Raw genomic sequence first — 13,452 nt, 5'->3', positions numbered from 1 at the left:
TATTTTGAGGTGCTGACCAGATTATTGCTCCGTGGACATTGAACGGTGGCTTTGTGGTCTTGATTTGTCTTTCTTGATTGCCTACCCAGTGTACTGACAGTAGGTTTCATATTCTCACTGCCTAATAGCATGGGAGTGAAATGTTGCATGTGATTCCTGAACTTGGAAAAAGCCAACAAATATTTAAGGGTTATCCTGCAACATTTATGAATAAAATATGTATGTCACTTATTGTGCCGATATTTACTTTATATCATTTTTAGTGCGTTCTCCAACTATCATTATCTAATTACTTGCTTCTGACAGTTCCTTCAAAGCCTGGAGCCATTACCGTGATGGCCGTAAGCAACATTTCCATCTCCTTGAGCTTAGGGAGACCCGTGGACATGGGGGTCACCCAGTACAACTTCAGCATCATGTACGGGACTGCCAGCCGTTCTGATGTTTCCTTCAATGAAATTACAAATTCCACCAAAATCCAAGATCTGCAGTCTGGAACCAATTACACCATTTCTGTGACCACTGTTGTTCAAGGTGGATTGAAGAGTGAAGCTGTGGTTCTAAATCAGTTTACAAGTAAGTGTGAAGCATTTTCCCTTGTGTGCAATGGTGCAGACCACCGTCCAGAAGCAAGAAAAAAAGAATCTCGTTCCAGCTTCAGATCATTGGATTTGGGATAATATTTGGGAGATAGAGTTTGTTTTGATTGTGATCTGCAGAAAGATTAATTAGTAGTGGTTTTGTTATTAATGGAGAGGTTATTTCTTTGCCATGGAATTGTAATTATTATTAGGTGTTTCACTGTTGTTCACGGTGGAGTGAAGAGTGAAGCTGTGCTTCTAAATCAGTTTACAAGTAAGGGGGATGCAATTTCCTTGTGAATTAAGATGCAGCCCACAATCGGAAAACAAGTAAATGAGTCTAGGTTCCAACTTGAGATCGTTGGCTAAAGGTAAGTATTTGGGAGCTAATGTCGGATATTCTGTTGAAGGTGTTCTGCAAAGAGCCTATTTAGATGCAACTTTTGTTGTTGATGGGCAACTTCTTTCTGTGCCACAGTTTGCATTGCTGTTCTTAAATTTCACACCAGAAAGAGATCTTTCTTCTTTTGATTGGTCTTGTTGTGACCAACACAGTGGAATAATTGGAAGAAGTGCATCGATAAATGAGGACTTTGTTGATTGTCAAGAACCCTGCATGGATTTTGTTCACGGCTTGTTGGTGGTGTCCAGGTGTGCAAGAATTAATGTCTGCGCTATGTTTAAGATCTTGTACAGAACAGATATTGAAAATGTGCATCAATTACTGGAAAGTCATAAGTGGTGATTGCTCTGCCAGTTGTTTCGTAGTTCAGGCTACTGCTGTGAGTGGCCCTTCTGGAACAGTCAAGAGTTAGTTGTCCAATATGCTTTCTTGCTATTTGCATGTCTTTTCAAGCACCTTTGATGGTTATGACTAACAAGTCATCAGGAAAGAAAGCAGAAATGAATCTGAGAGGCTGTTTGAGAGTGGTGTCATATTTCATTGTGTCTCTTGAAGCGACATTAAATATACAGACAATTTAGGGATGTACTAGGAACATCCAAATGATGGAAATCTAATTGAAAAAAGTGCAGATGGCTGCAGCAGCAGTTGTGACATCATCAGATGACGTGAAGCATGAAGCAGAATGAGATTGGTGTTATCCTCAACATCTCATTAATAATTGCAGAACCGAATCCTGTGAACAATGCCATTGCTTCAAGTCGCAACACCACTTCAGTTACTCTGAGTTGGGACAAACCGCTCGACTCCAAGCCTGAGTATACCTATAAGGTGACACTGAGTGGACATCTCCCAATTATGATAACTGGTACTGAATTCGTTACTGTGGCACAACTAAATCCTGGAACTGGATACACATTCGGTGTGTTCACACTGGCGGCAGATAATACATCAGCAGATCCAGTCTATGTCTCTTCTACTACAGGTAAAGACACCAATTGTTTTAATAGGAGTTTCTCTCTGACCAAGGTAGACTGCTTAATCTGCAGCAAATCATATAATCATGTCTTCATATAGTAGAAGACAAATTAGCTAGTTGTGGACTCAACAATGTGGTAAAGGAAGCAGCTCAGTCAGCAATTCTTGATAGATGTATTTTGAGGTGCTGACCAGATTATTGCTCCGTGGACATTGAACGGTGGCTTTGTGGTCTTGATTTGTCTTTTTTGATTGCCTACCCAGTGTACTGACAGTAGGTTTCATATTCTCACTGCCTAATAGCATGGGAGTGAAATGTTGCATGTGATTCCTGAACTTGGAAAAAGCCAACAAATATTTAAGGGTTATCCTGCAACATTTATGAATAAAATATGTATGTCACTTATTGTGCCGATATTTACTTTATATCATTTTTAGTGCGTTCTCCAACTATCATTATCCAATTACTTGCTTCTGACAGTTCCTTCAAAGCCTGGAGCCATTACCGTGATGGCCGTAAGCAACATTTCCATCTCCTTGAGCTTAGGGAGACCCGTGGACATGGGGGTCACCCAGTACAACTTCAGCATCATGTACGGGACTGCCAGCCGTTCTGATGTTTCCTTCAATGAAATTACAAATTCCACCAAAATCCAAGATCTGCAGTCTGGAACCAATTACACCATTTCTGTGACCACTGTTGTTCAAGGTGGATTGAAGAGTGAAGCTGTGGTTCTAAATCAGTTTACAAGTAAGTGTGAAGCATTTTCCCTTGTGTGCAATGGTGCAGACCACCGTCCAGAAGCAAGAAAAAAAGAATCTCGTTCCAGCTTCAGATCATTGGATTTGGGATAATATTTGGGAGATAGAGTTTGTTTTGATTGTGATCTGCAGAAAGATTAATTAGTAGTGGTTTTGTTATTAATGGAGAGGTTATTTCTTTGCCATGGAATTGTAATTATTATTAGGTGTTTCACTGTTGTTCACGGAGTGAAGAGTGAAGCTGTGCTTCTAAATCAGTTTACAAGTAAGGGGGATGCAATTTCCTTGTGAATTAAGATGCAGCCCACAATCGGAAAACAAGTAAATGAGTCTAGGTTCCAACTTGAGATCGTTGGCTAAAGGTAAGTATTTGGGAGCTAATGTCGGATATTCTGTTGAAGGTGTTCTGCAAAGAGCCTATTTAGATGCAACTTTTGTTGTTGATGGGCAACTTCTTTCTGTGCCACAGTTTGCATTGCTGTTCTTAAATTTCACACCAGAAAGAGATCTTTCTTCTTTTGATTGGTCTTGTTGTGACCAACACAGTGGAATAATTGGAAGAAGTGCATCGATAAATGAGGACTTTGTTGATTGTCAAGAACCCTGCATGGATTTTGTTCACGGCTTGTTGGTGGTGTCCAGGTGTGCAAGAATTAATGTCTGCGCTATGTTTAAGATCTTGTACAGAACAGATATTGAAAATGTGCAACAATTACTGGACAGTCATAAGTGGTGATTGCTCTGCCAGTTGTTTCGTAGTTCAGGCTACTGCTGTGAGTGGCCCTTCTGGAACAGTCAAGAGTTAGTTGTCCAATGTGCTTTCTTGCTATTTGCATGTCTTTTCAAGCACCTTTGATGGTTATGACTAACAAGTCATCAGGAAAGAAAGCAGAAATGAATCTGAGAGGCTGTTTGAGAGTGGTGTCATATTTCATTGTGTCTCTTGAAGCGACATTAAATACACAGACAATTTAGGGATGTACTAGGAACATCCAAATGATGGAAATCTAATTGAAAAAAGTGCAGATGGCTGCAGCAGCAGTTGTGACATCATCAGATGACGTGAAGCATGAAGCAGAATGAGATTGGTGTTATCCTCAACATCTCATTAATAATTGCAGAACCGAATCCTGTGAACAATGCCATTGCTTCAAGTCGCAACACCACTTCAGTTACTCTGAGTTGGGACAAACCGCTTGACTCCAAGCCTGAGTATACCTATAAGGTGACACTGAGTGGACATCTCCCAATTATGATAACTGGTACTGAATTCGTTACTGTGGCACAACTAAATCCTGGAACTGGATACACATTCAGTGTGTTCACACTGGCGGCAGATAATACATCAGCAGATCCAGTCTATGTCTCTTCTACTACAGGTAAAGACACCAATTGTTTTAATAGGAGTTTCTCTCTGACCAAGGTAGACTGCTTAATCTGCAGCAAATCATATAATCATGTCTTCATATAGTAGAAGACAAATTAGCTAGTTGTGGACTCAACAATGTGGTAAAGGAAGCAGCTCAGTCAGCAATTCTTGATAGATGTATTTGAGGTGCTGACCAGATTATTGCTCCGTGGACATTGAACGGTGGCTTTGTGGTCTTGATTTGTCTTTCTTGATTGCCTACCCAGTGTACTGACAGTAGGTTTCATATTCTCACTGCCTAATAGCATGGGAGTGAAATGTTGCATGTGATTCCTGAACTTGGAAAAAGCCAACAAATATTTAAGGGTTATCCTGCAACATTTATGAATAAAATATGTATGTCACTTATTGTGCCGATATTTACTTTATATCATTTTTAGTGCGTTCTCCAACTATCATTATCCAATTACTTGCTTCTGACAGTTCCTTCAAAGCCTGGAGCCATTACCGTGATGGCCGTAAGCAACATTTCCATCTCCTTGAGCTTAGGGAGACCCGTGGACATGGGGGTCACCCAGTACAACTTCAGCATCATGTACGGGACTGCCAGCCGTTCTGATGTTTCCTTTAATGAAATTACAAATTCCACCAAAATCCAAGATCTGCAGTCTGGAACCAATTACACCATTTCTGTGACCACTGTTGTTCAAGGTGGATTGAAGAGTGAAGCTGTGGTTCTAAATCAGTTTACAAGTAAGTGTGAAGCATTTTCCCTTGTGTGCAATGGTGCAGACCACCGTCCAGAAGCAAGAAAAAAAGAATCTCGTTCCAGCTTCAGATCATTGGATTTGGGATAATATTTGGGAGATAGAGTTTGTTTTGATTGTGATCTGCAGAAAGATTAATTAGTAGTGGTTTTGTTATTAATGGAGAGGTTATTTCTTTGCCATGGAATTGTAATTATTATTAGGTGTTTCACTGTTGTTCACGGAGTGAAGAGTGAAGCTGTGCTTCTAAATCAGTTTACAAGTAAGGGGGATGCAATTTCCTTGTGAATTAAGATGCAGCCCACAATCGGAAAACAAGTAAATGAGTCTAGGTTCCAACTTGAGATCGTTGGCTAAAGGTAAGTATTTGGGAGCTAATGTCGGATATTCTGTTGAAGGTGTTCTGCAAAGAGCCTATTTAGATGCAACTTTTGTTGTTGATGGGCAACTTCTTTCTGTGCCACAGTTTGCATTGCTGTTCTTAAATTTCACACCAGAAAGAGATCTTTCTTCTTTTGATTGGTCTTGTTGTGACCAACACAGTGGAATAATTGGAAGAAGTGCATCGATAAATGAGGACTTTGTTGATTGTCAAGAACCCTGCATGGATTTTGTTCACGGCTTGTTGGTGGTGTCCAGGTGTGCAAGAATTAATGTCTGCGCTATGTTTAAGATCTTGTACAGAACAGATATTGAAAATGTGCAACAATTACTGGACAGTCATAAGTGGTGATTGCTCTGCCAGTTGTTTCGTAGTTCAGGCTACTGCTGTGAGTGGCCCTTCTGGAACAGTCAAGAGTTAGTTGTCCAATGTGCTTTCTTGCTATTTGCATGTCTTTTCAAGCACCTTTGATGGTTATGACTAACAAGTCATCAGGAAAGAAAGCAGAAATGAATCTGAGAGGCTGTTTGAGAGTGGTGTCATATTTCATTGTGTCTCTTGAAGCGACATTAAATACACAGACAATTTAGGGATGTACTAGGAACATCCAAATGATGGAAATCTAATTGAAAAAAGTGCAGATGGCTGCAGCAGCAGTTGTGACATCATCAGATGACGTGAAGCATGAAGCAGAATGAGATTGGTGTTATCCTCAACATCTCATTAATAATTGCAGAACCGAATCCTGTGAACAATGCCATTGCTTCAAGTCGCAACACCACTTCAGTTACTCTGAGTTGGGACAAACCGCTTGACTCCAAGCCTGAGTATACCTATAAGGTGACACTGAGTGGACATCTCCCAATTATGATAACTGGTACTGAATTCGTTACTGTGGCACAACTAAATCCTGGAACTGGATACACATTCAGTGTGTTCACACTGGCGGCAGATAATACATCAGCAGATCCAGTCTATGTCTCTTCTACTACAGGTAAAGACACCAATTGTTTTAATAGGAGTTTCTCTCTGACCAAGGTAGACTGCTTAATCTGCAGCAAATCATATAATCATGTCTTCATATAGTAGAAGACAAATTAGCTAGTTGTGGACTCAACAATGTGGTAAAGGAAGCAGCTCAGTCAGCAATTCTTGATAGATGTATTTTGAGGTGCTGACCAGATTATTGCTCCGTGGACACTAAACGGTGGCTGTGTGGTCTTGATTTGTCTTTCTTGATTGCCTACCCAGTGTACTGACAGTAGGTTTCATATTCTCACTGCCTAATAGCATGGGAGTGAAATGTTGCATGTGATTCCTGAACTTGGAAAAAGCCAACAAATATTTAAGGGTTATCCTGCAACATTTATGAATAAAATATGTATGTCACTTATTGTGCCGATATTTACTTTATATCATTTTTAGTGCGTTCTCCAACTATCATTATCCAATTACTTGCTTCTGACAGTTCCTTCAAAGCCTGGAGCCATTACCGTGATGGCCGTAAGCAACATTTCCATCTCCTTGAGCTTAGGGAGACCCGTGGACATGGGGGTCACCCAGTACAACTTCAGCATCATGTACGGGACTGCCAGCCGTTCTGATGTTTCCTTCAATGAAATTACAAATTCCACCAAAATCCAAGATCTGCAGTCTGGAACCAATTACACCATTTCTGTGACCACTGTTGTTCAAGGTGGATTGAAGAGTGAAGCTGTGGTTCTAAATCAGTTTACAAGTAAGTGTGAAGCATTTTCCCTTGTGTGCAATGGTGCAGACCACCGTCCAGAAGCAAGAAAAAAAGAATCTCGTTCCAGCTTCAGATCATTGGATTTGGGATAATATTTGGGAGATAGAGTTTGTTTTGATTGTGATCTGCAGAAAGATTAATTAGTAGTGGTTTTGTTATTAATGGAGAGGTTATTTCTTTGCCATGGAATTGTAATTATTATTAGGTGTTTCACTGTTGTTCACGGTGGAGTGAAGAGTGAAGCTGTGCTTCTAAATCAGTTTACAAGTAAGGGGGATGCAATTTCCTTGTGAATTAAGATGCAGCCCACAATCGGAAAACAAGTAAATAAGACTAGGTTCCAACTTGAGATCGTTGGCTAAAGGAAAGTATTTGGGAGCTAATGTCGGATATTCTGTTGAAGGTGTTCTGCAAAGAGCCTATTTAGATGCAACTTTTGTTGTTGATGGGCAACTTCTTTCTGTGCCACAGTTTGCATTGCTGTTCTTAAATTTCACACCAGAAAGAGATCTTTCTTCTTTTGATTGGACTTGTTGTGACCAACACAGTGGAATAATTGGAAGAAGTGCATCGATAAATGAGGACTTTGTTGATTGTCAAGAACCCTGCATGGATTTTGTTCACGGCTTGTTGGTGGTGTCCAGGTGTGCAAGAATTAATATCTGCGCTATGTTTAAGATCTTGTACAGAACAGATATTGAAAATGTGCATCAATTACTGGAAAGTCATAAGTGGTGATTGCTCTGCCAGTTGTTTCGTAGTTCAGGCTACTGCTGTGAGTCGCCCTTCTGGAACAGTCAAGAGTTAGTTGTCCAATATGCTTTCTTGCTATTTGCATGTCTTTTCAAGCACCTTTGATGGTTATGACTAACAAGTCATCAGGAAAGAAAGCAGAAATGAATCTGAGAGGCTGTTTGAGAGTGGTGTCATATTTCATTGTGTCTCTTGAAGCGACATTAAATATACAGACAATTTAGGGATGTACTAGGAACATCCAAATGATGGAAATCTAATTGAAAAAAGTGCAGATGGCTGCAGAAGCAGTTGTGACATCATCAGATGACGTGAAGCATGAAGCAGAATGAGATTGGTGTTATCCTCAACATCTCATTAATAATTGCAGAACCGAATCCTGTGAACAATGCCATTGCTTCAAGTCGCAACACCACTTCAGTTACTCTGAGTTGGGAAAAACCGCTCGACTCCAAGCCTGAGTATACCTATAAGGTGACACTGAGTGGACATCTCCCAATTATGATAACTGGTACTGAATTCGTTACTGTGGCACAACTAAATCCTGGAACTGGATACACATTCAGTGTGTTCACACTGGCGGCAGATAATACATCAGCAGATCCAGTCTATGTCTCTTCTACTACAGGTAAAGACACCAATTGTTTTAATAGGAGTTTCTCTCTGACCAAGGTAGACTGCTTAATCTGCAGCAAATCATATAATCATGTCTTCATATAGTAGAAGACAAATTAGCTAGTTGTGGACTCAACAATGTGGTAAAGGAAGCAGCTCAGTCAGCAATTCTTGATAGATGTATTTTGAGGTGCTGACCAGATTATTGCTCCGTGGACATTGAACGGTGGCTTTGTGGTCTTGATTTGTCTTTCTTGATTGCCTACCCAGTGTACTGACAGTAGGTTTCATATTCTCACTGCCTAATAGCATGGGAGTGAAATGTTGCATGTGATTCCTGAACTTGGAAAAAGCCAACAAATGTTTATGGGTTATCCTGTAACATTTATGAATGAAATATGTATGACATTTATTGTGCCGATATTTACTTTATATCATTTTTAGTGCGTTCTCCAACTATCATTATCCAATTACTTGCTTCTGACAGTTCCTTCAAAGCCTGGAGCCATTACCGTGATGGCCGTAAGCAACATTTCCATCTCCTTGAGCTTAGGGAGACCCGTGGACATGGGGGTCACCCAGTACAACTTCAGCATCATGTACGGGACTGCCAGCCGTTCTGATGTTTCCTTCAATGAAATTACAAATTCCACCAAAATCCAAGATCTGCAGTCTGGAACCAATTACACCATTTCTGTGACCACTGTTGTTCAAGGTGGATTGAAGAGTGAAGCTGTGGTTCTAAATCAGTTTACAAGTAAGTGTGAAGCATTTTCCCTTGTGTGCAATGGTGCAGACCACCGTCCAGAAGCAAGAAAAAAAGAATCTCGTTCCAGCTTCAGATCATTGGATTTGGGATAATATTTGGGAGATAGAGTTTGTTTTGATTGTGATCTGCAGAAAGATTAATTAGTAGTGGTTTTGTTATTAATGGAGAGGTTATTTCTTTGCCATGGAATTGTAATTATTATTAGGTGTTTCACTGTTGTTCACGGGAGTGAAGAGTGAAGCTGTGCTTCTAAATCAGTTTACAAGTAAGGGGGATGCAATTTCCTTGTGAATTAAGATGCAGCCCACAATCGGAAAACAAGTAAATTAGTCTAGGTTCCAACTTGAGATCGTTGGCTAAAGGTAAGTATTTGGGAGCTAATGTCGGATATTCTGTTGAAGGTGTTCTGCAAAGAGCCTATTTAGATGCAACTTTTGTTGTTGATGGGCAACTTCTTTCTGTGCCACAGTTTGCATTGCTGTTCTTAAATTTCACACCAGAAAGAGATCTTTCTTCTTTTGATTGGTCTTGTTGTGACCAACACAGTGGAATAATTGGAAGAAGTGCATCGATAAATGAGGACTTTGTTGATTGTCAAGAACCCTGCATGGATTTTGTTCACGGCTTGTTGGTGGTGTCCAGGTGTGCAAGAATTAATGTCTGCGCTATGTTTAAGATCTTGTACAGAACAGATATTGAAAATGTGCAACAATTACTGGACAGTCATAAGTGGTGATTGCTCTGCCAGTTGTTTCGTAGTTCAGGCTACTGCTGTGAGTGGCCCTTCTGGAGCAGTCAAGAGTTAGTTGTCCAATGTGCTTTCTTGCTATTTGCATGTCTTTTCAAGCACCTTTGATGGTTATGACTAACAAGTCATCAGGAAAGAAAGCAGAAATGAATCTGAGAGGCTGTTTGAGAGTGGTGTCATATTTCATTGTGTCTCTTGAAGCGACATTAAATACACAGACAATTTAGGGATGTACTAGGAACATCCAAATGATGGAAATCTAATTGAAAAAAGTGCAGATGGCTGCAGCAGCAGTTGTGACATCATCAGATGACGTGAAGCATGAAGCAGAATGAGATTGGTGTTATCCTCAACATCTCATTAATAATTGCAGAACCGAATCCTGTGAACAATGCCATTGCTTCAAGTCGCAACACCACTTCAGTTACTCTGAGTTGGGACAAACCGCTCGACTCCAAGCCTGAGTATACCTATAAGGTGACACTGAGTGGACATCTCCCAATTATGATAACTGGTACTGAATTCGTTACTGTGGCACAACTAAATCCTGGAACTGGATACACATTCAGTGTGTTCACACTGGCGGCAGATAATACATCAGCAGATCCAGTCTATGTCTCTTCTACTACAGGTAAAGACACCAATTGTTTTAATAGGAGTTTCTCTCTGACCAAGGTAGACTGCTTAATCTGCAGCAAATCATATAATCATGTCTTCATATAGTAGAAGACAAATTAGCTAGTTGTGGACTCAACAATGTGGTAAAGGAAGCAGCTCAGTCAGCAATTCTTGATAGATGTATTTGAGGTGCTGACCAGATTATTGCTCCGTGGACACTAAACGGTGGCTGTGTGGTCTTGATTTGTCTTTCTTGATTGCCTACCCAGTGTACTGACAGTAGGTTTCATATTCTCACTGCCTAATAGCATGGGAGTGAAATGTTGCATGTGATTCCTGAACTTGGAAAAAGCCAACAAATATTTAAGGGTTATCCTGCAACATTTATGAATAAAATATGTATGTCACTTATTGTGCCGATATTTACTTTATATCATTTTTAGTGCGTTCTCCAACCTATCATTATCCAATTACTTGCTTCTGACAGTTCCTTCAAAGCCTGGAGCCATTACCGTGATGGCCGTAAGCAACATTTCCATCTCCTTGAGCTTAGGGAGACCCGTGGACATGGGGGTCACCCAGTACAACTTCAGCATCATGTACGGGACTGCCAGCCGTTCTGATGTTTCCTTCAATGAAATTACAAATTCCACCAAAATCCAAGATCTGCAGTCTGGAACCAATTACACCATTTCTGTGACCACTGTTGTTCAAGGTGGATTGAAGAGTGAAGCTGTGGTTCTAAATCAGTTTACAAGTAAGTGTGAAGCATTTTCCCTTGTGTGCAATGGTGCAGACCACCGTCCAGAAGCAAGAAAAAAAGAATCTCGTTCCAGCTTCAGATCATTGGATTTGGGATAATATTTGGGAGATAGAGTTTGTTTTGATTGTGATCTGCAGAAAGATTAATTAGTAGTGGTTTTGTTATTAATGGAGAGGGTATTTCTTTGCCATGGAATTGTAATTATTATTAGGTGTTTCTATTATTTTAACTGATCTTGTTCTGACTATCACATTTGTGCCCAAAAATTGAACATTGTAGGAATATAAATGGTACAATGAATGTTTTGCTTTGTCATTTTATGATTTTGTGAAGTGGTTGATCATTACTCTGTGGGATTGAAACAATTACTGGCATCTATCAAAGCTTGACAACCAGACCTGAGTGCAATCAGTGACATTTGAAACTGCTTGCACGTCATTTACTCTGATTTGGAACAGACTTTTTGATCAACAGTCAGACCTTGAGTAGAATTTCGATTTGATGACCAGGTATCCTCAAATACTAACTTTTCTACTGATTGTCGATGTCAGGAAATGGAATGCTTGATCTTAAGGGGCTGTCCCATTTGGGCGACCTAATCGGCGATTTAAGAAGAGTGTCTTCGACCTTGAAGCTCGAGGGCACTCGCCTGGAAAGCCTCGAGCTGGATCGATCGTCTGCGTTGAAACCGCGAGCTGGATCGACCGACCACGCACACGCACACACACACACACACACGCACACGCACACGCACACACACACACACACAGCGGGGGCCAGGGAAAATGCTGGGAGCGCTGTCTGAAATTCACACCCGCAATGAAGAGGAAGGTAAAACGGCTGCACAGTAACGGTAAGTCCTTTAGAGAGCGCGATGGGAGAGAAGGAGTAGAGACACTTTTAAGAAGTATAATAAAGTCTAGCGGGCATTTTACCTACCGGTAGGTTTTCCTCTTTTGCTGAAAACTCCAAGGAGCCAATCAAAATGCCTGGTCAGCAAAGGAGATAGCCTACAGCTGCCCTCGACTGCCTGTAACTAAATAGCGATCCCACTCCACTGCACTACGAGTTCAAAAGAACCATGCCGATCAAATTTTACTCCCGGAAAATTTTTCAACATGCTGAAAAGTTTTCCACGACCTAGCTGAGGCCATGAGTATTCGGGAATTTCCCTCGAGCATGAAGGAGAGTTCCAGCGACCTCATAGGACCTCCTAGGACCACGTGTCGACCATGCTGCGAGTTTGAAGGTCGAAGACACTTTTCTAAACTGGCAGATTAGGTCACCCAAGTGGTACAGCCCCTTTACTGCTCACCCACTGTATCTACTTTATGACATGAAAAGACAAATAGGTCTCATAAATAGATATTTCTCCAGTGGCTTGTTCACATTGGAGTGAAGTGTGAAACTGGTGATCTGAATCAGATTTCAAGTATGTGGGATGCAATTTGTATTGTGGACTTGGTTGAGCCCATATGTGATAATCACGCTATAGAGGACTATGGTCCCATTTGTGAGGTCATTGGAAAACTATTTGCTGGTTACTGTTTCAGATATTTGGGTGCAGGTTTCTGCAGAGTTGGGGGTAACTGCAACTTTTGTTTCCTTTGTTAGGATTGTTGCTCTTTGAAAGACACTTCTCATTTTGTCAATTTGTTTTGTCATGGCCAATACACTGGTAAATGTCATGACCAATACACTGGTAAACCTGTCAGGGGCCATATTCTTGCTCTATCATTGAGCCTAGATGGAATAGAACCCAGCAGCATACTATATGTCAGGGTTAATCATTATTTTGTAATTATGACATTTTTAAGCATTGCTGTGGATGAGGTGGATTTGTTTATTGGCATTTCATCAGCACTTGCAAGTCAGCACTATGTGGCTTCAGTGAGGTTTGTATCTCGTAAGACCGTGTCATTAAATCTTGCCTTGAGTAGACTTTCCAATCACAAGCCTGAAAGAAGTTGTAGCAGCAAGATGAGCAATAATCCATCTATAAATCAAAAGATTTCTTATGACAGTGGTTGACAGAGGTTTCAACCCTGATATTCAAAAGTAACTTCATCTTTAAATATGTACCTTCTCCTGATGGAATGAAAGGAAGGACCGTCACTGCATTAATTTCACTAGCAGAGCACTAGTTGATTCCAACAACAGATATTTCATACAAATATGCAATTCTTATCAATTT

General features: G+C 40.6%; 1 protein-coding gene across 1 annotated transcript in view; it reads left to right on the top strand.

The window, feature by feature from the left end:
- LOC116984406 overlaps nt 1-13,452 on the top strand; it is a 116,313-nt gene that overhangs the window by 29,543 nt on the left and 73,318 nt on the right. The window contains exons 33-47 of the mRNA XM_033038560.1: nt 307-576; nt 1,712-1,969; nt 2,062-2,099; nt 2,401-2,713; nt 3,846-4,194; nt 4,360-4,369; nt 4,534-4,846; nt 5,979-6,327; nt 6,494-6,503; nt 6,668-7,079; nt 8,116-8,373; nt 8,848-9,117; nt 10,251-10,508; nt 10,601-10,655; nt 10,939-11,252. Coding sequence (XP_032894451.1) covers nt 307-576; nt 1,712-1,969; nt 2,062-2,099; nt 2,401-2,713; nt 3,846-4,194; nt 4,360-4,369; nt 4,534-4,846; nt 5,979-6,327; nt 6,494-6,503; nt 6,668-7,079; nt 8,116-8,373; nt 8,848-9,117; nt 10,251-10,508; nt 10,601-10,655; nt 10,939-11,252 — 3,477 coding nt within the window. The remainder of the gene's footprint in view (nt 1-306; nt 577-1,711; nt 1,970-2,061; nt 2,100-2,400; nt 2,714-3,845; nt 4,195-4,359; nt 4,370-4,533; nt 4,847-5,978; nt 6,328-6,493; nt 6,504-6,667; nt 7,080-8,115; nt 8,374-8,847; nt 9,118-10,250; nt 10,509-10,600; nt 10,656-10,938; nt 11,253-13,452) is intronic.

The sequence above is a fragment of the Amblyraja radiata genome, chromosome 20 (assembly GCF_010909765.2).
Source record: "Amblyraja radiata isolate CabotCenter1 chromosome 20, sAmbRad1.1.pri, whole genome shotgun sequence".
NCBI classification, from domain to species: domain Eukaryota; kingdom Metazoa; phylum Chordata; class Chondrichthyes; order Rajiformes; family Rajidae; genus Amblyraja; species Amblyraja radiata.
Note: the sequence above shows the minus strand (reverse complement) of the source record. Positions and strands in the feature narration are given on the sequence as shown.